This window comes from Mytilus trossulus, chromosome 1 (genome assembly GCF_036588685.1).
Source record: "Mytilus trossulus isolate FHL-02 chromosome 1, PNRI_Mtr1.1.1.hap1, whole genome shotgun sequence".
NCBI classification, from domain to species: Eukaryota; Metazoa; Mollusca; class Bivalvia; order Mytilida; family Mytilidae; genus Mytilus; species Mytilus trossulus.
This window is the reverse complement of record NC_086373.1, coordinates 52,583,011-52,603,859: the sequence shown is the minus strand read 5'-3', so window position 1 is coordinate 52,603,859 and position 20,849 is coordinate 52,583,011. Positions and strand designations below refer to the sequence as shown.

The 20,849-nt window shown below is 30.6% G+C and overlaps 1 protein-coding gene across 1 annotated transcript in view; it reads left to right on the top strand.

Annotated features, from left to right (window-relative positions):
• LOC134726088 (receptor-type tyrosine-protein phosphatase T-like) overlaps nucleotides 1-20,849 on the top strand; it is a 37,238-nt gene that overhangs the window by 7,694 nt on the left and 8,695 nt on the right. Inside the window, exons 4-22 of the mRNA XM_063590517.1 lie at nucleotides 877-1,095; nucleotides 3,927-4,124; nucleotides 4,565-4,744; nucleotides 7,111-7,311; nucleotides 7,522-7,659; nucleotides 7,964-8,101; nucleotides 10,493-10,636; nucleotides 11,993-12,133; nucleotides 12,922-13,053; nucleotides 13,344-13,449; nucleotides 13,976-14,025; nucleotides 14,985-15,280; nucleotides 16,089-16,176; nucleotides 16,446-16,513; nucleotides 17,328-17,364; nucleotides 17,825-17,922; nucleotides 18,571-18,702; nucleotides 19,190-19,335; nucleotides 20,319-20,454. Of these exons, the coding sequence (XP_063446587.1) occupies nucleotides 877-1,095; nucleotides 3,927-4,124; nucleotides 4,565-4,744; nucleotides 7,111-7,311; nucleotides 7,522-7,659; nucleotides 7,964-8,101; nucleotides 10,493-10,636; nucleotides 11,993-12,133; nucleotides 12,922-13,053; nucleotides 13,344-13,449; nucleotides 13,976-14,025; nucleotides 14,985-15,280; nucleotides 16,089-16,176; nucleotides 16,446-16,513; nucleotides 17,328-17,364; nucleotides 17,825-17,922; nucleotides 18,571-18,702; nucleotides 19,190-19,335; nucleotides 20,319-20,454 (2,648 nt within the window). The remainder of the gene's footprint in view (nucleotides 1-876; nucleotides 1,096-3,926; nucleotides 4,125-4,564; nucleotides 4,745-7,110; nucleotides 7,312-7,521; nucleotides 7,660-7,963; nucleotides 8,102-10,492; nucleotides 10,637-11,992; nucleotides 12,134-12,921; nucleotides 13,054-13,343; nucleotides 13,450-13,975; nucleotides 14,026-14,984; nucleotides 15,281-16,088; nucleotides 16,177-16,445; nucleotides 16,514-17,327; nucleotides 17,365-17,824; nucleotides 17,923-18,570; nucleotides 18,703-19,189; nucleotides 19,336-20,318; nucleotides 20,455-20,849) is intronic.

The following is a 20,849-nucleotide window of genomic DNA, read 5'->3' as shown; positions in this document are numbered from 1 at the left end:
CAACTTTTTTATAAAGTAGAAACAATGAAAATAGCATGAACATTCTCAGGCTGCGTTTAAACAGCAGCCCAATGTTATTCCCTTGTGTCAGTGATGAAGAGGAGGACATTTTTGCGTCCGTCTAGAAATTCAAACAGACCAAAGGAATATTAAATTTCATAAGTTGAAGGAAAACATACAATGTCATTGTGAAAAAACGAAAACGACGGAAAAGTGGTCTATTTCAAAACACATGATACACGACTTGATCTGTTACGTCCCTTTGAGCATGTTGAGAAAACGACATGATGTTGACGAAAAAGACGGTTTTCAACAGATGATGAAATTGACGATAAACGATAGAAATATATGCAGAAAACATGCTTTTGTACGAGCAAACACTTTACCACTTTACCACTGTTAAAGTGTTATATGTAAAGATGGTCGTTAAATAAATTCGGTACACAGGGAACTAGTGACCTATTTAGATATATACGGGTTTAAAAATTCCAAAATACGATTTGAGCTTCGATCTCCCCCTATTTGGAATTTAATAACCCCGTATATAGTATAAAGTCATGTACCAACGGTGTAACCAAAAATATGACCAGAAATAAATTTTGAATATCAAACAAGTATTTAATGGTGTGTGTGTAAAGTACATATTGTATTGTTTTCACTGATATATTCAATGTAGTATTTGTTTGTGATTAGTACCATGCACTATGTAAAAATTACTAATAAATCAGTCTATTTTTACTTAATATCACTTACTATTCTCGAGCTCTTTATCAATGCAAAATGTATTCAATATAGATCACTATACCATCTCATTAACCAATATTAACAGAACTAAATACATGAACATGATATATTTATTTCTAATATTTTACAAAGCAAAATCAATAATGGATGGTTTTAGCCTGTATTTGTCCAATGGAACGATTGATGCGGATGATAAATCGTTGTGTTACAGAGATACGACAGCAGGGTTACCAAACATTACCCAGAATATTAACTGTAATACACTCACCAATAGTGTTTATATCTTCAACAATAGATCAACCTTATCTCAAGGCCATGCAATAATACAACTGTGCTATATAGCAATATACGGTTGGTATTTGCAGTTATGAAATTGTTTATTCATAGTATTCTTAATCATTCTCAGTTTAAAGTTCACATAGCAATTGATCAATTTTCATTGAAATAAAATCGTAAATAATAACTCTACATATAATTTTTTGCCTTATAAAGCCTATGGGTAGACATACCAGTCAGTATATGTTGTAAGTAGTCCAAGTTCAATCCAAAGGTAAAACGTGATTAATATTTTGCGACATGGAAAGGTACACACTGATATTTTGTTGAAATTAAAAAAAAAAAAGAGAATCACTTTTCATTAGAGACGGTTAAATGTAAAGGATGGTTTCAGTGTGTTTAATGTTTTTTAACAACATTAAAATTGTATTCATCAAATATTTCTTGTTACATAAAGTTTCCAATATATTTGAATTGATTACATCTAGGTTTTTTTTGTATCCCAAAGCTAAATGTAGGTGACTTATTTAGGATTATCTATAAATATACATGTTTAGTACTTAGTTTATATCATGAAGCATCGAGGAACTCATTGATATTTTGTAAAAGACACACACAAATCCCAATCGGTTATGGTATGTGCAATTCGGTGGGAATGTCGTTCGTGCATCAGCCTAAAATCCGCACAAAACGTTTCATCGAAAGATAACAGATTTATCTTTTAACAGCATTTAAATGTATTTCTTCTGGTTTCTTTTAGAAAAAAAGAAATCCTAAAATAAAGCAATTATCTCATTATAAAAGAAAGCATGGCACACCTTATAATCACAGGCGTGTTTGAGTTGCATATTTTGACTTCGTTGTAATGTAATAACATTTACTTTTTACAGTACCAAAAAATTGAAAATAATATATGGGTCATGTAAAATGCCTTTTTTATGAGTCTTAACACAGAGTTAATATGTTAAAAAAACAATTGTAAAATACAATTTAAAAAAAAAAAACCCACTTGTCTAGATATTTTTTGTTTTTGTTCATAATTTTGTTATAATATTTGTGTGTGTGTGTGTAATCTTTGGAAAGTATTATAAACAACGAGTTATTTAGAAAATAATTTGATAATTGTTTTTTTGATTGTCGAAAATTCCCACTTATAACCGACCAGACAATAGTTTAAAATTCACAAAGATACGTACATGTACATTAAATAAGAATGTATCGCTAGTACTGTTTTGTAAATACGTATGTAGATACGTTTGTCTTTTAAGAATATAACTGCCATGCATGTTAGTATCGTAATTCTGATGTATGTATAATTTTTCTGTTAAAGGGAGATACTTTTGACGAAATAGAATCCTGACTGTTAAGCATAGTTCAGACACTTAATATGCATATGTCGCGATTCTTTTTAAAAATGTACAATTGACATTACTGTCCAAATTTTTTAATTTGTATAAATTCAAGCATCTCCGTCGTTCCATTAGAAGATAGAACCATTTTGCACTTACATTATTTTTAGTTGAATGCTAATAATTCTGTGAAAAGTAGATAACAAGACACGATATCAATTAAGCCACCATATTTAATTCTCACGAGTTGTTGAATAAGAGAAATTAAAGTATTATTGCTTCTGAAATAACTTTCAACCAAATACCAGTTGACATATAAGCAACAGTACAGCCTTTAACAATGAGAAGTACTCTCACCACCTAGCAAGTTATACAACCTGTTCTTTTATGGTACTCTTATTTTTGTCCCGGAGAAATGTGTTTTATATTTTATTTTACAAGGAATGCTTCGTATTTTAGTTCGTTAACGATATTAAAAACATCATGTCATCAAGTGAACGGCCTAGAACATACACAATGACAAATATCGTACTCCTGCTGTAGTGACCATAATAAGCCGAAAATGGTTTGTCATACCTTTGAATGACATTGATATTTTCTGTGTTAAGTGTCATATTTTCTAAAATTGTTAACTTAAAGGAATAACAAAAAATCTCGTTTGTTTATAGATTTATTTCAAAGAACTTTTTTTATGTTGAATTCCTCAAAATATACAGGGAAATTCATAGATTTGGTTGCCACGCGAACTGTAACCTATTTTTTTGTGGGAACTTTCTTACTGTTTTTACTAAATTATATAGTGACTCTTAAGTTAAATGAAAAACTTTGACTAGATTGCAGACTTCCGGTATGAAATGATTGGTGATTGTATATAATTACTGCATTATTCGCATTTTAATAACTTACTGATTGATTTGGAAGTAGAACAAAGTTCATAATTTCTAGAAAAAAAAGCAAAAACTTATCTTTGAAAATAAGATGCAATAATCATGATAATGTTGTGTTTTGTTTGTATCATATTCTCCTTTTTCTTCATGCTAGAAAAAGTTACTATGAACAATATGTTTATCAGTTAAAAGTCATTCAAAACTGCAACCAAGTTTTGCAATAGCCATATATTGTTATTGCAAACACAGACAGGTTGGCATCGAATAAATCACAAATTATAGCAACTAGAGCTCGGTGATTTTGATTATTTTGTTCAATATAGTTTTTCAAATTGTAGAACTGTGGCCCAGTTTGCATATCAATAACTTAATTTCTCGAAACATGTGCGTTATCCTCATTATTTTTTTTAAATAATCCAACAATTGAAAAAAAGATAAGGTAATCTTTTACTGAAATAGAACAGTCCTAGTACTAAAAAAAATCAGGCTTTTTAATCAGTTGTATGTATATCATTGCGTAAATCGAAAAATGAAACGATCACAGTACAAAATTGAAAAACTGTTTTCATACGTTACAAATACTGTTTCGGCAACATATTCTTTCTAAGTATTAGTTTTATTCGGTTTCTTAATGATCTTTCTACGTGATTTCTATGCATGTTTTACCTAGGATGCTGGAAAGGTACATGGGGAGCCGATTGTATAAATGCATGTCCTGCTAATTGCATAGCCAATCACTGTTATCCAGGAAATGGTTCATGTATTTGGGGATCTGGTTGCCTCCATGACAAGAGTGATATGAACACCAGTGTATGCATCGAAGGATGTAAAGCTGGGCTTGGTGGACAGTATTGCAATATCACTAGATGTAAGAACTTTGTTTGTATAAAACCAAAGATATATTAGTAAACAATTCAAATAGTAACTTTATTCTATAATAAGAACTAAACAGTTAACCTGTATCAATAGTACTTCGTATCTTGAGTGATGTTGGCAAAGGTATAACAGTTTATCGTATAATGTTTTATGCACGTTAACGTATGTTTCCTTTTTAAAAAGTTATGTCCAACAACCTATTGTATCATTATCCTTTAGATTAATTATTTTATAAGTACTTTTTCGCTGAGATTGAAAAAGCAAATTAAATATAATAAAATTAAAGTCAATAATCTTCTAGAATGTATTTAATAAAGTTAAGGTTGTTGTTGTTCGCGTAGACAATATACTTTAAAGACCGTTATAGATGTTCTTGTCACTTATTTTTTTAAAAAGAATCACTTGTATTAATTTTATGCATATACATTACAGATAATCTTGCTACTAATGGAATAGCAACTCTATCACCATCGAATAAAAATCATCCAGCATATCTGTCAGTCAATGGAAACCGGACCGGCATATGTTCAATAACATCTGGATCGAATTCCTATCTTCAGGTGGACACTGGTTACATTAGTACTATAACCATGATTTATATTACATTTGATAGTAAGTAAGTGGAGATATATTAATAACGTTCTTCTAAAATGTATTGTATTACCATGTAGCAAGTATCGTTAGGAAACCAAGCTCCACAAACGAATCCTAATGCGTTCTACTGTTAAAGTCAGTTGATGGAAGGTATTCGATTGTCAAAACATATGCGGTATCAATTTTACTGCTACACCGTACCGGATGCGTATTTCGTAAATTAATGTCTCTTCAGTGAAGCACGAGACTGAAATATTTGTAAATTCAAAACAGAAAACAAACCAATTTTTTTTAACATTAAGCCAAATTCGAACAAATAACCAGAGCATTGCATGATAGAGGTATAACTTGTACATACAAATATATTTAAAAGATTATACACAGGTTTTAAATATTATATACAACGGTAGATGTTTTCTTTTGCAGCAATAATAACTACATTGTATTCATAAGTTAAACTTCGTTTAATGACGATTTTGATAATTCTGAGTTTCTGTGACAAATAAACCATGTACATTCCAATGACTATAAGAACATCATCAATCATCTTGATATCTATGTATAAAAAGCAAAATTCTGAGTTGCGAGGGAAATTAAAAAAGACAAACCCCTAATCAATTGGCAAAATCAAAAGTTAAAACATATCTACGGAATGCATAGCAACTGCCGTATCCGTGACTTGGTGAAGGCATTTCCGTACGTATGTAAATGGATTACGCCTGTGTTTTTAAGCATGATAAACCTCTCACTCGTATGAGAGTCACATCAAATTCCAATATATTGACAACAATGCGTAAACAACACATAATAGATAAAAGTAGGGGTACAGCAGTCAACAGTAGGTTACTATCAAAATAACTTTAAAACAAACACAAATGAAACAGAGAAGCACAAAAAAATCATACAGAAGAAACATCCCAGCAAAATTGAAAGACAAAAATACAAAATATTACAATAGCACAATTACACAATGACGTGATGTAGAAGAACAGAGCCACGGCATATGTATCAAAGAAACACATACAGAATGTTTTTAGCTCACCTGGCCTAAAAGGCCAAGTGAGCTTTTCCCATCACTTGGCGTCCGGCGTCCGTCATCTGTCGTCCGTCGTCGTTAACTTTTACAAAAATCTTCTCCTCTGAAACTACTGGGCCAAATTAAACCAAACTTGGCCACAGTCATCATTGATGTATCTAATTTAAAATTTGTGTTTTTTTACCCGGCCAACCAATCAAGATGGCTGCCATGGCTAAAAATAGAACATAGGGGTAAAATACAGTTTTTGGCTTATAACTCAAAAACCAAAGCATTTGGAGCAAATCTGACATGGGATAAAATTGTTTATCAGGTAAGATCTATCTGTCCTGAAATTTTCAGATGAATCAGACAACCCATTGTTGGGTTGCTGCCCCTAAATTGGTAATTTTAAGGAAATTTTACTGTTTTTGGTTATTATCTTGAACAGTATTACAGATTGAGATATGTAAACAGCAATTATGTTCAGCAAAGTAAGATTTACAAATAAGTCAACATGACCAAAATGATCAGTTGACCCCTTTAGGAGTTATTGCCCTTTATAATCAATTTTTAACCATTTTTCGTAAATCTCCATGATCTTTTACAAAAATCTTCTCCTCTGAAACTACTGGGACAAATTTAACCAAACTTGGCAACAATCATCATTAATGTATCTTCTTTAAAATTGATCTTTTTTTACCCGGCCAACCAACCAAGATGGCGGCCATGGCTAAAAATAGAACATATGGGTAAAATGCGTGTTTTGGCTTATAACTCAAAAACCAAAGCATTTAGAGCAAATCTGACATGAGGTTAAATTGTTTATCAGGTCAAAATCTATCTGCCCTGAAATTTCAGATGAATCAGACAATCTGTTGTTGGGTTGCTGCCCCTGAATTGGTAATTTTTAAAAGGAAATTTTGATGTTTTTGGTTATGATCTTGAATATTATTATAGATAGAAATAAACTGTAAAATCCAATTAATGTTGGCAAAGTAAGATCTACAAATAAGTCAACATGACCGAAATTGTCAGTTGACCCCTTTAGGAGTTATTGCCCTTTATAGTCAATTTTTAACCATTTTTTTGTAAATCTTAGTAATCTTTTACAAAAATCTTCTCCTCTGAAACTACTGGGCCAAGTTAATTATAGATAGAGATAATTGTAAGCAGCAAGAGGGTTCAGTAAATTAAGATGTACAAACACATCACCATCACCAAAACACAATTTTGTCATGAATCCATCTGCGTCCTTTGTTTAATAATTCACATAGACCAAGGTGAGTGACACAGGTTCTTTAGAGCCTCTAGTTTATTTCCGAAACCAAAACAACAATTGTTTTATTTAGTCATTGATTTTTTACAGAGTTTGCTCCATTTATCAACATGACATATTCAGTATATTGTTCAAATACTAGTGACTCCTGGAGTAACGGAATAGAAATATACAATGGTGGACCTCCGACGGCAGATATTTATGTAACAGCTGTCTGCAGATATGTCATTTATGTACCACCAATTGTAAACGGAATTTCAAAGGTAGATGTCTGTGAAATAGAAATTAGTGGTAAGTGTTATTTTAATCACAAACCATACAGATTTCATTTATTTCAATAACATAAACACAATATTGGAAAACCAGTCAATGAAACAGTACGGTTTATGTGCAAACACATAGTACTGGTTGTCTTGACTTTAACAAAGTAAAACCGTTAACCAGATAGTTTTTAGTCTTATAAACGATCATTCGTATTAAATATTATATTTTCAACAACAGGTTGTCCTTTAGGAAAATATGGAGATAACTGTAAAATGAACTGTTCCGAAAATTGTATATTAGGATCCTGTGACTTAGTTAGTGGAAACTGTACATTTGGCTGTATTGATGGTTGGGTCGGTGACAGCTGCAACGAAAGTAAGATTATGTTTAGAATTAAACCAGTAAAGAATTCAAAATAGCTATAAAAATGTGTTGATAACTTGTATCAAGCGTTCAAAAGTCAATAAAAATGCATTTTGATCTACATACAATGTATACTACATGAACACATAAGTGTTATTGTCGTTGAAAAAATAGAGAAGTGCCAATATATGTAAGAAAACATATATTTACCGTACAAGTTTACGTTTTCTTATTATGTCTTTAAACCTTCGACGAACGTGCTTAACTTTCGTAAACTATTATCGTGTAAGTCATTCAGTTATATTTTCTTGATTAGCTTGTAGTGAAGGTTGGTTTGGAAAACAATGTTTGAATAAGTGTTCACTTCACTGCTACATGACGTCTTGTGATCATGTGATTGGAGAATGCTTTCATGGATGTAACAAAGGATGGAAAGAATATAACTGCACGGAAGGTATGAAAAAAGATAAACTAAAGGCTAGAATGATCCTGTGTTGTTCACCAAGGTATATGTTTATTTTCAATAAAGGACACACTCAAACAATGTAGACGATAAAAGAACTCATGATAAATCGTGTATTGCTGATTTATTTTCTTTGTATTTTCCCTTTATATTGGTTAGAGTCGCTCAATGCACAGAAGAGGTTCATCAAGGTCCTTAAATTTAGGGCAAGCAATCATAAACAGAGAAACATTCTACTAACTACATCATACATAATTTACTAGTTAATCGTGCCTTAATTGCTGATAATTTTTTTATCATATGATAAGACAAAAAATGGAAAAAAGGTACAAAGACAATAGCTCTTATAAGAAGTCTACTGATAATTTCGACCATCACACTTATTGGCTGATATTGTCTTGACGATTTTTTTTGTGTGTTTCTCGAAGGTTCTTAGTGTCCGTTTATTTTTCGAGATAAAAGGCAAAATAAAAAAAAATACAATTTGTCATTTAAGGCCAATACATCATATAATAAGTCCCCCTGACAGTATAAATATAAACAGACAATTGGAAGATGTCAACCTGCTGAGCAATTGCGCCACTTTCAGATTTTCAAAATATAAGACAATCTCGGTCATCATGGTTGCCAGGTGGGTTAAACGGAATTAACGATGATCTTGGCCAAGTTTGCATTTATTAAATTTGGTCCAGTAGTTTCAGAAAAGAAGATTTTAGCAAGCATTAAAGGACAAACAATTTAGAATTGATTCATTATATTTAATTACCTTTGTATATACTACCATTTATCATGGTCAAACAGTAAAGTTTGTAAAATTAATCTTTTACATGATCAGTTTAGTACAATTAAAACCCAATGAAACAGATATCAAGCGAAGAGCAGCATATTCCAATTATAACCGTAAATTTTACGGGTTATATCCCTGTTTTAGAAAGGACTCAAGACACATTTATTCACAGTTGCATTTGCGGATCGTCTATAGTGAAGACCTGGAATCGTGATTGATTGTATTTGACTAATGTTGATTTGCTATAGTAATATTTTTTACATTTTAGTCTGATTTGATATTTTGATATAACATTTTATTATTAGCCGAATTCTTTCCGCAACATAATTAATAAATACAAAATAGTAATGGCATTCAGCAATATTTTAAATATTTGATTTTTAACAAAAATAATGAAATTTTTACTTATTCATGAATAATTCTTTTAGTACATTTTTAACCACGTTGCTGAATTTTAAGAGTCATGGTTGATTTGATGTTGTATACTTTTAAACGAATTTTGGTAGTTCTAACCACCTAGTTTGGTGTATGTACGAACTAGTGTATATTTGTTTTAATATATACAGCGCTTAGAATAATTGTAGTTTTAAATAAAGAGCTTTATTAATGTCTTTAACTTGTAATAATAATAATAATAATCTAAATTTTCTGTTTTTATAATCATACTTGAAATCTTATCAATCAATTCATATTATATTTCTTTATATAATGTGTTATATCAAAATGTATGATACTAACATTTATATGCATGGATACCTAGGTGAACATTAATACTCAGGGAAACTAAGCCCATTGCTGTAAGTTAAGTAGTTTGTTAATCAGTGTATTGTGCCTTACATATCCTTTAAATATGTTAATAAGAGATAGCTTTGTCAAGTTGAGGGAAAATTCTTATTTTTTTAAAGCGCATAACTCATGTTCCAGGATTAAACAATGTTTCACTTGAGACCACATGTAACTAAAATATAAAAATGTTTGGGAGCAAATTAGCCTGGTTCATTAACTTTGATATTCATTTATATTGTTTATAGTTATAACACTAAACTACTTTGATTCGTATCTCTTGTTTTGAATGCGACTTCTATTTCAAATATGTAAGTGATGCTCCTAAACCTGCATTTACGATTTATTTTTTTGCGCAAATAATACAGTTTTTCTTGTCCCTATTGTTTTATGAGACAATTACACTTTTCATTTTCGTAAACAGTGACTGAATTTTTTTTTTTTTTTTGAAAAAAAATACAAAATGAAACAGAAGATCTACATGTATTTCTAACAAATATGTTTTGCCTAAAGGAATGTCAAGTATGCCACATTTATAACTCTTCCGAAGTACAAACTGGATCATTTAATTATAAGTAAACAAGATGAGGATTTAATTTAGAAAGATACAACAAACTTCAACAGTTGGTTTGATAAGGATATACAAATTCAAATTATACAACATTTATTTGCTACAAACACTGATTTATTATGTTTGTTCTTATGATTTGAAGAAATAGTATAACATGTATTATATATGTCATTTTTAGCAGCAGCAGTTCTTCAGCGGTATACTACTGTTGCCTATATTAAATTCTTTATTGAAATTTCAGAATGCAGTCGTGGATATTTTGGAAGAAATTGTTTCCAGTCATGTGATGGATGCATATCAGACCTATGTGACCGTTTTGACGGCTTTTGTAATGAGACGGATAAATGCAAACCAGGTTACATCCACGACCCAAAATGTAACCAGTGTATGTACTTGAGATCAATAAGTTTGATTTAAGAAGAAATTTCTATGTTGTTGGAAAGAGATTTTAATATTATTGGCATTAATTTTTGACTCATCATTTCACCGTTTGTATACACACATACTATTTTTTTTATTTAGCCTTCTTGGAGAATAGGTCTTTGTAAGCTTCAAATTACCAAAAAAACAAACAATAGAACGAGTTTGAAGCCATGCTTATAACACTTAAATAGTAATAATGATGACGAAATATATAAATAGATCAAAACCTTTACTTACTATTTACATGTTAAAAATTAAAATAACAAAAATACCTAAACCAATAAAAATTCTAATCTGAAAGTGTGTGTTCAAATAGCAAAATCAAAACCTCAAATATATCAAACGAATGAAAAACAACTGTTATATTCCTGATTTGATACAGTACTAGTGGTTTGCCTGTGAAGTAACATGTGGATTAACCTGGTTTAAACTCCATGTGTTTACCTTTTAAGTTTGCCTGCATACAGGAACTTATCAAACTCTCGTAAATATATAGATAGTGTGTCTATCCGCTGTTTAGAATAATTTAGAAAAAGTAATCTTATGTAAGTTTAATTAAAAATAAATATTTAATGCAATTTTTCACTCTATTAGATGGAATTTGTTACAAGTCCCTACGCACTTGCTTTATTTTTAGTCATTTCGAATTTCAAAATCATTGTATAATCCTTAAAACTCATTTAAAGAGGCTCGGGGTGATTTTTTATTTTAGTTGTTACTTGATACTATGATACTATGGTACACAAAATAACAAAAAAATCTATTCGTTTTGGCCCCAGATGTCTTTTGAAATGTTAATATCATAGAATAAGCTCCGCTTTTTCTTCTTCCTTTGGTGAACAATTGCCATTTTTATTACATTAAAATTGAAATGAATTTTTAACTCATCGGGGACCTATATTCTCTGATTTTTGTGTTCAAATAAACTGTACTTAAACTAAACTATTGTAAATTTTAAGAGATTTCTGTAATTAAGTTCTTTTTATATTTCGATATAACTTTGTTTCTTCTATTAGTTCATCAATAAAAAAGTACCATTTACAAAAATGCATGCTTCTTTCAAAGGAAATTAGTGAGCTTAAATGAACAGTGACCCCATATTTTTATTTTAATTTTCCATTTCGTATAGGATAAAATTTATTTACAGGAAAAATATCAAAATCCTATATTTAAAAAAAATTATTTCAACCCCCGAGCCGCCTTAACATTGTTATGATAAAGAATAGATCAATATTACATCAATTTTCGTTCAATGCGACAAAGTTAAAGGTTTCTAGGACAATTTGTTTTAATTACCAAATGGTCAATATATTTTTAGCATGTGATAACAGTTACTATGGTTATAACTGTACAGAAAAATGCAATTGTCTCATTAGTTCTGTGCCTTGCAATAAATCTACGGGAATATGTCCTGGCGGGAAATGTGACAAAGGATGGTCCGGTGAATCTTGCAATGAAGGTTTGTAAAGCAGAGTAGCATTAAAAACTTCATCTTTTACTTCTTAATCATGAAACTAATCATGCCTATATTTATTGGATGCATTAGTTAATAAAGACGTACTGTGCGAAATACAGTTATTGGCAGACATAATGAGAAGTGAATTATAACATCATCTAGCTTGAAATAGTTTGAACTGTGACATGTGTTATAGTCGTTTGCTGCTTAGAATACAATTACCTTTAAATATATGAATAAAGGCAACAGTAGTTGACCGCTGTTTAAAAGTCATAAAGCAATTTAGAGAAAACAAATCCGGCTTACAAACTGTAACAGAGGGAAACGCAATAACTATAAGATTTTTTTGAAATTGATGTGCAGTGAAACACATTACATGGTTCAGTATCCGATACGAGTCAAAAGACAGGGGATAAATAAGAAACCATCATCTTGGAAGATATTTTTTTCCTGACAAAATTGTTTCCGGCTTTATTTGATATTTCACCTCGTGGTAAAGAACGTTAAATTCGCTTCAATACTCTTTAATGATAGGTCTGGTTGCATTGCTGTGTTATGTAGAATTAAATACGAAATATTCAACAACATATTCACTACAGTAATGACAGACAATGACATGATAAAACAAACAAAGTGTGGAGGAATAAGAACAGAAGCTTCACTTGATCATTCAAAACTGTTTTTTTATTATTGTGGAATGAATTATTTTTCAGTACTTAACATTATATGTATCTTTTACTTTTTTTTTTAATTTGGTTCAAAACCATGTGCTACTTTTTGAATTTTTACAGAATGTAGCGAGGGATACTATGGGTCGAACTGTCTTGGTTTCTGTAACAACTGCTTAAACACGTCCTGTGGAATTTTTGAAGGCAATTGTACTTACGGTTGTAATGAACAATTCAGTGGTCCTCAGTGCACAGGTAACTATAGAGATTTATGTTCCTGTCATAGATTTAACAAAAGAACGAATAAAAATTAGAAACTGATGGTTTGCAGTTTTAATGTAAAAGATGGAAGAAATTACATCAAATTCGTTTACAGTGGTATGATAAATAAGATATTGCTGTAAAAATGCAATTTCAGACAAAATTAAAAAATCAGGTGTAACCATAAAATTAAGAATGGAAATGGGGAAAGTGTCATATAATTATATACAAGGTACATTCAAATAATCAATGACGAATAATGTTTGAAAATAAATATTTTATAGACTCTCAACCTATTGAAAACCCAAGACTTGTAATTGCCATTATAGGAGGCATTTTTGCTGCAGTATTTGTCGTGCTTCTCACACTTATGTTGTGTATCGTTTACAGGTATTTCATTATTTCTGTTTTTCCTAAACGAATTGATATTTTTATGTTATGTAATCATTATTTGACTTCAATAGTCATTTATAATTTGAAGAATATAAGAAAAAAATTAATTCTTCCTTGTACAACACGTAACATTTATGTTTTGCTTTCAATTACTGACAAATTAATTTTACTTTTTCTCAATTTGTTTTAAACTTGTAATACATAGAAATGCTAGGATACGGTTTCTTCCGGTTAATGTCATACATGCTTCATGTATAAACTTTTCAAAAAGAACAGATATAACTATGTAATAGTCACTGTTGCTTGATTGTAAATGAGAAAACTCATGGATAGCGGTCGAAAAATATAATATCAAACCACTACATATGTACATATTAAAACGCACTAACACCTCAAATTCTCCGAAAATGGACCAACTAGGCATAGAATAACATTGGGTCAAACATTTTAATGTTTCCGATGATTTTACCATTTCAACATAGCTTATTCATCCAGTAAAATTTTACTTTTTTCTGTTTTATAGAAAATTTTGTCGATCAAAAAAGCACACAAATCATTCACATATTGAACAAAGTAAGTAAACGATCAATAACTATGTATATTACTTAGTAAGTGTATATGCAGCCACGGGAGTGGTATGATGGGGTTGCTGTTCTTGTTGTGGCAATATTTTTTCAATGGATAATTCAGTATGCATAACAAACAACTAAAAGCTTTAAGAGTATTCTTTCTAATGAATAGTAACTGATAACGTAAGCCGGCTTTTTTGTATGCCAACGTGCGTTTCGTATACACAAGACTCATAATTTGAGCTCGCATCAACATGCAAAGCCAAACACAATTACGAAACTTAATGAATTGTGTTTGATTGCTCTCTTGTTATCCTTTATCTTGTTTCGCTTATCCCAATATACTACGGAATATTACAGTACGTTGAACGTACATCTAAAAACATAAACAACATCAACTCAAAAAGACAAACACAAAGACAGAACTAAGAATAGTCAATAAATGTTCAAAGACAAGTTAGCGTGAGCATTTCTAACCCGTCACTATTAAGATTTAAAATGTTTCCTGTTTTGCATTAGAAGTAAAACTTCGATGAGAAGAAAGATTATTTAAAAGAGGGGTAAAAGATAACAGGGGGACATTCAAACTCATAGATCTAAAACAAACTGGCAATGTCATGGCCTAAAAAGATAGTTATCAAAGGTACCAGGATTATAATTTAGTACGCCAGACGCGCGTTTCGTCTACATAAGACTCATCAAGACATAGACAAATATAAGTACAGAAGACACAACACAGAAAAACAAAGACTAAGCAAAATGAACCCCACCAAAAACAAAAGACTACTCATAGAATGAAGCTAAGCCGCTTGTAGAATAAAAGTACATTGTTAGAATATTAACTAACATACAAAGTTTTTTTTTAAAGTGTAATCAAATTAAAACGTTTTTAAAAACTTATTAACGATTTTGTTTTAAACTGTCTGTAAAATGTTCTTAAATATCCACCTTATTTTTTTTCAGATAACAAGATTTGTTCATCTACGACACATCAAAGTGAAATATATGAAAATGTGAAAGGCAACTTTACAAGTGTTGAAAATATACGACTATCGTTTACAGAAAAGCATGGTAGAAAACTCAGTATAGATGACATAAGTTCTAATGATTTACCAGACGAGGAAGAAGAGGTGAATGTCAATGTATATGGCAATGTTATTTCGGAAGATGATATATGTCAGTACAAAATTCGAATCGAGGACCTGGCGAATGTCATAATTGAAAAACGCCACGACAAAGGCTTTGAAAAAGAATATATGGTTTGTAAAACAATTATTATCTGATTTTATTAAAGACAATGCATTGCTCAGTAAATACAATCTTTATTTTCTAAATACTTCGTATCTTCCAAATTTTGAAAACTCAATAAAATCGATATATTATATAAGAGACAACATTCATATATTCTGAAATTTCTGTAAATATTTAGGTTTTGGTTTTGCTCTTCAATTTTGTATTGGATTAGGTCATGTGATTGTTTTTATTCGAGCATCCTTGATGATTATTATAAAGACGAAACGCACGTTCAACGTACCAAATTGAAAGACTGGTATATTAATGAAGAGTAATATTCCATAAAACGGTATAGTATATGAAGAATTATATGAACATTATGATGTAGTTTGATTTCCAATGAGACAGCTATAATACCGAATACCTAAAGTACGAGGATGTCTTTTCTGAATGTCTTTTTTTTTATGCCGTTGGCACACCTTGACGGACCTTCCGTTTTAGGAGGGGGATGACTAAATTTGAATATTGTCAAGGTTGTTTTATTCTTGAAACAACCTTACATTTTTTGTCGATTGTTATATCAAAGTTATGTAGCTTTTAATAGTATTGTGATATCTAATAGGTACAATGTCAAGGGTAAAAATCGATTGACTTATTGGAATGTTGGTCCTCATGCTCTTCAACTTTATACTTGTTTAATTTTCTGTTTTTATCCTAGCGTCACTGATGAGTCTTACTTAAACAAAACGCGCGTCTGGCGTATCTAATTATAATCCGTATATCTTTGATAATTATTATTAATATGTAAAAAAAGATATATAAAATGTGTTACAGATGTTCCCGAAAGGTCTTATTCATGCTCATATTGAAGGTTCAAAAGAAGAAAATAAAGCTAAAAATAGATTTTTGACCACATGGCCATGTAAGTGACAAATAATACGTAGTTGTATATATATCTTGTTGAGAAACAAACTTGTACCTCTAGTATTGACAGAAGTTAATTGCTTTTGCGCGGTGAAATTATATTAAACGTCAAATTATGATAATTTAGTATAATGAAGATATAATTAAAAACGTCAATGATGAATTAAGGAGTTACAATTAAAATAGTACACACAAAGCATCAAAAATGTTTCTTTGCTACAAAATGAATGAAAATCAAAACCACAGAAACTCATTGTTCTTTTACAGATGACCATTCAAGAGTAGTGTTGAAAGGAGACACACAATATGATTACATTAATGCTAATTATATCGACGTAAGTTCTTAGTTTTTTATTTGTATGCATTTGTTTGGTCTATAAACATTTGATAAAAACAAGAGATTATTTTACAAGCTATGGTATGTAGTATGGACTTGAATTTATCAAACAAACATGTCAACCTGCATGTATAAAAAAAAAAGGGATAGAATTGAATTATAGATAACAAAATTGAGGGAGAAAAAGAAAAACAAATAAATAATTATTTCTCTAACTAACTCTGCTTTTGTAATAAATTGTAACAGCTGTAGAATCAGTCAATCTTTGATTTTGGACCATCATATTTAGCTTCGGTGATCAGCTATGTAAATGAAGGCAACAGCAGTACATGCAGTATACCGCTGTTCAAAATTCATAAATCGATAAAGAAAAAAAAATCCGGGTTACATAATAAAACTGAGGGAAGAGACAAAATGCTGAAACATTTATTACCATCTATAAATCATATATCTTATGTCCTTCAATAGTATACACTGGTGTGATGTTCGTGTTGATAATATACTACAATATGGGTACTATTATTACACAATTTTGAGACTGTTAACAAAGTGAGAGGTTTAGCGCTATAAAACCAGGTTTAATCCATTTTTACATTTGAAAATTTCTGTACCAAGTCAGAAATATGACAGTTCTTGTCCCTTCGTTTTTTATTTGTTTGGTCATTTGATTTTTCTATGTGATTATGGACTTTCCGATTGGATTTTCCTCTGAGTTCAGTATTTTATGTGATTTTACTTTTGAATAATTGTATAGTAAAATACAAACGTATGTAGCATGGCTATATTAATTTAATATTTTTTTCTCTTTGCAGAGCTATCATAAGCAAAAGGCATACATAGCTACACAAGGTTTGTTTGTGTTATTGAAGAATATACAAACTGTTTTTCTTCTTTTGGTTTTAAACTAAATAGCCTTGATAGAGCAACACAAATACTAATCCGTATTTTCTTTTTTTGACAGTATCGAGAAACTAAAAAACAGCACGGTTTTTCAATTTTATTGTAGAAATATGAACAAACAAGATAGCTTCATTACTTATATCCCGATAAAACAATTTTAGATCAACAACATCGTCTTCCTAAAAGTGTACCACAAAAGAGACAACTAAGTAGTTAATAATCTGCCATCAACAGATTGTGTACCCGTTTCGTTGCTGATTTGGAGTCACACACTTTTGTTCAAATTAAGGATCAATCAATACCTTAGAAATGAAAGCAAGAAGCTGCAAGCGATGTTGTGCTACATAAACTCTTGGTTTTTTTTTAGCATTGACAGGTTAATTGACATGTTTTGTTTTGTTTACTTCAGGTCCAAAACGAAATACGTTGAGAGATTTCTGGCATATGGTTTGGCAGGAGAACGTCTGCAAAATTGTGATGGTCACTCAAATTGAGGAAAATGAAAAAGTAGTTGATACATTTAAAATCTTGTTAAAAAGTATTGAAGTTAAAACCAAAATTCACGAGACTTAACATAAATTAATGCTCTATTGTTTGCTTGAAGTACACATTAAATGAATTTATTATCAAAGCCATATAGGAATGTGTAAGCATGTCGGATAAAACACAAAGTACATAGGCCCTTCAAAAACAAACTGCACGAATAAGCATTGTAAACTACTTGATATGCTAACTGCAATTACAATTTTTGTAAACGGCGTCAAAAAAGTTAAAAGCAAGCATATCAAAGCATGTCATACAAGTGTAAAGATTCATAAATGAGTTGTGTAATAGTTTCAAAATACTTTTGTACATTTCTAGGTCGACTCTTTATCAAAATCAAAAGCGACATCAACAGTTTATGAGACTACCCAATCCATATCAACTTTTATGTTTTGAATTTTACCCATTTTGTGTAAGGCATAAGAAACATGTATTTTGATTTAAAAAAAAATTTCACAAATGAATCGACATTATTCTTCTTGATGTTTATGATTTTTTTGTGCTGTTGACTGTCTAATCAACAATAAAACATATTTAATCAATTTTGAAAATTGTTGTATATTTATCTAAAATAAACAAAATATTGAGGCAATAATATATGTACCGTTGTAGAAAAAATGTTACCAGTATTGGCCACAGCTAACTAACGACCCGTTAGAAGTAGATTACTATACCTTGAACATGCAAGAAGAAAAACAACACACCGAATATGTATACAGACTGATCAAAGTTAAACATAAAAAGGTAATTAGCATCTTGTTGATACGTTTCTTCAAATCAGTGTCACTTCAAATTGATTACAACACTGATGATACAAACAACAAAGTTTATATTAACAGATCTGTTCTAAATTTACTTTTGTGACCTCATTATAAAAGGCAATTATGCCTGGTGGCGTCACATATAAAGATCACAAATTTCTACAAATCTTTCAAAAAAGGAATATATCAGTGAGAATATTCAAAAATATGACACGGTACGTCAGAGGGTTATATAAATATGAAATTTAAATATTTCTCTGTGTAAGCGCAATTTTGCAATGAAGCCCGAAATATTATTTTACAACAAATCAATCACCTTTTTTGGTAAAATTTTAATAAGGTCTTGGTACTTCATTTTCCCAAGAAAATCAATTCAATCAGATATTTTGGAAACGACATAGTTCTTTTTATAATTTTAATAATTTAATATTCTCTTGTGTTTTGAAATAGAATTATTCATTTTGTAACAGGCAAAAGAAGAACGTAAAGTACACCATTATCATTTTACTCAATGGCCTGATCACGGTGTTCCAGACAGTATAAAGCTGGTGAATTTCTATAGAGCAGTCAAAAATAATACATTTAATCAGGACGGACCACTCGTGGTACACTGCAGGTATTTCTGTTTCGTCAATAAGTACTGTATACAATTATCATTCCAGTGATAGTAAAAGCTAGGTATACATGTAGAACACTGTTTAAATGACAATTTCTCACGCACAAATCCATATACCTCATCAGGAATATGACTGTTGTTTTTCATATAAACCAGAGTTTATCTAGTCATGCCACATGTGGAGCAGGATCTGCTAACCCTTCCAGAGCACCTGATATCACCCCTAGTTCTTGATTGGGTTCGTGTTGCTTATTCTTTAGTTTTCTTTGTTGAGTCATGTGTACTATTGTTTGTCTGCTTGTCTTTTTCATTTTTAGCCATGGCGTTGTCAGTTTATAATCGGTTTATGAGTTTGACAGTCCCTCTGGTATTTTTCGTCCCTCTTTTAGTCAGCTTGTAAGGTTTTGCAAACCACCTTTTTCGTTTACTTTGGATCCGATACTTTTTGTCCATTGGTTTGCAAATGCGCATGCGTTACACATGAAAAGCTTATGCTCAATAGAAAATGACGTCATTGTTTTGTACCATGTTTTGAGAAGCAACTAGTCATGTTATTACTAAATGAATCAAACCATAAACCTAAGGAAATTTTACAATTACATGTCATAAGATCCTTCAAGAAAGTGAGTAATTGGACAGAATAAAAGGAATTAAGATCCAAACGTATCATTCTCAAACAGTTAACTTTAAAGTATATATGTGATGCAAAAAAAAAATTGAGAATGGAAATGGGAATGTGTCAACGAGACAACAACCCGACCATAAAACAAACAATAACAGAAGGTCACCAATAGGTATGTTTGGATTATAACTTACAAGAACACAACCATACTGATTGGAGGAGCTCTGTTGATATACCCATCTAATAACTGCAGAAATTATCAGTAGATGTCAAATTTAGCCAGAGTCAGGTACGTTTTGATTCTGTATGTATTTATTGAATCAAAATTAATTATAGCTTTTGACATCTTTTTTTATTCTAGTGCTGGCATCGGCAGAACGGGGACATTTATTGCTATTGATTCTTTATACGAGCATGGGAAGACAGTAGGTTATGTCGATATCGTTGAATATGTGAAGATGATGCGGAAGGACAGACTGAATATGATTCAAACATTTGTAAATATAAGATAAAATATAATATAACAAGTAGAATGCACTTCCAATTATCGTATTTCATTTTATAATTAGGTAGTTGTTTATTAGCAAATTATTTTGGATAAAAATTTCTAAAGCAAATATTAATGATTATGTAATTGTTTATTCTATACATTGTAATCATGAAGTCAGAAATGGTATTTATGTTTGCAGCAACTTTTGTGAATTTGATGATAAAAAAATTCTGAGAGCAAGAAATTACCGTTCGAGATTATAAACAATATACTGTATAAACATTAATTTTCGGGGGGTTAAAATTTCGTGGTTTTTTATCCAAAGGTAAGTTATTAGGGATTGATTGTCGATGCTTTTCAGTTGTGATTTTTTTAAGTAAAAGTCACTTTATAATTGACAAT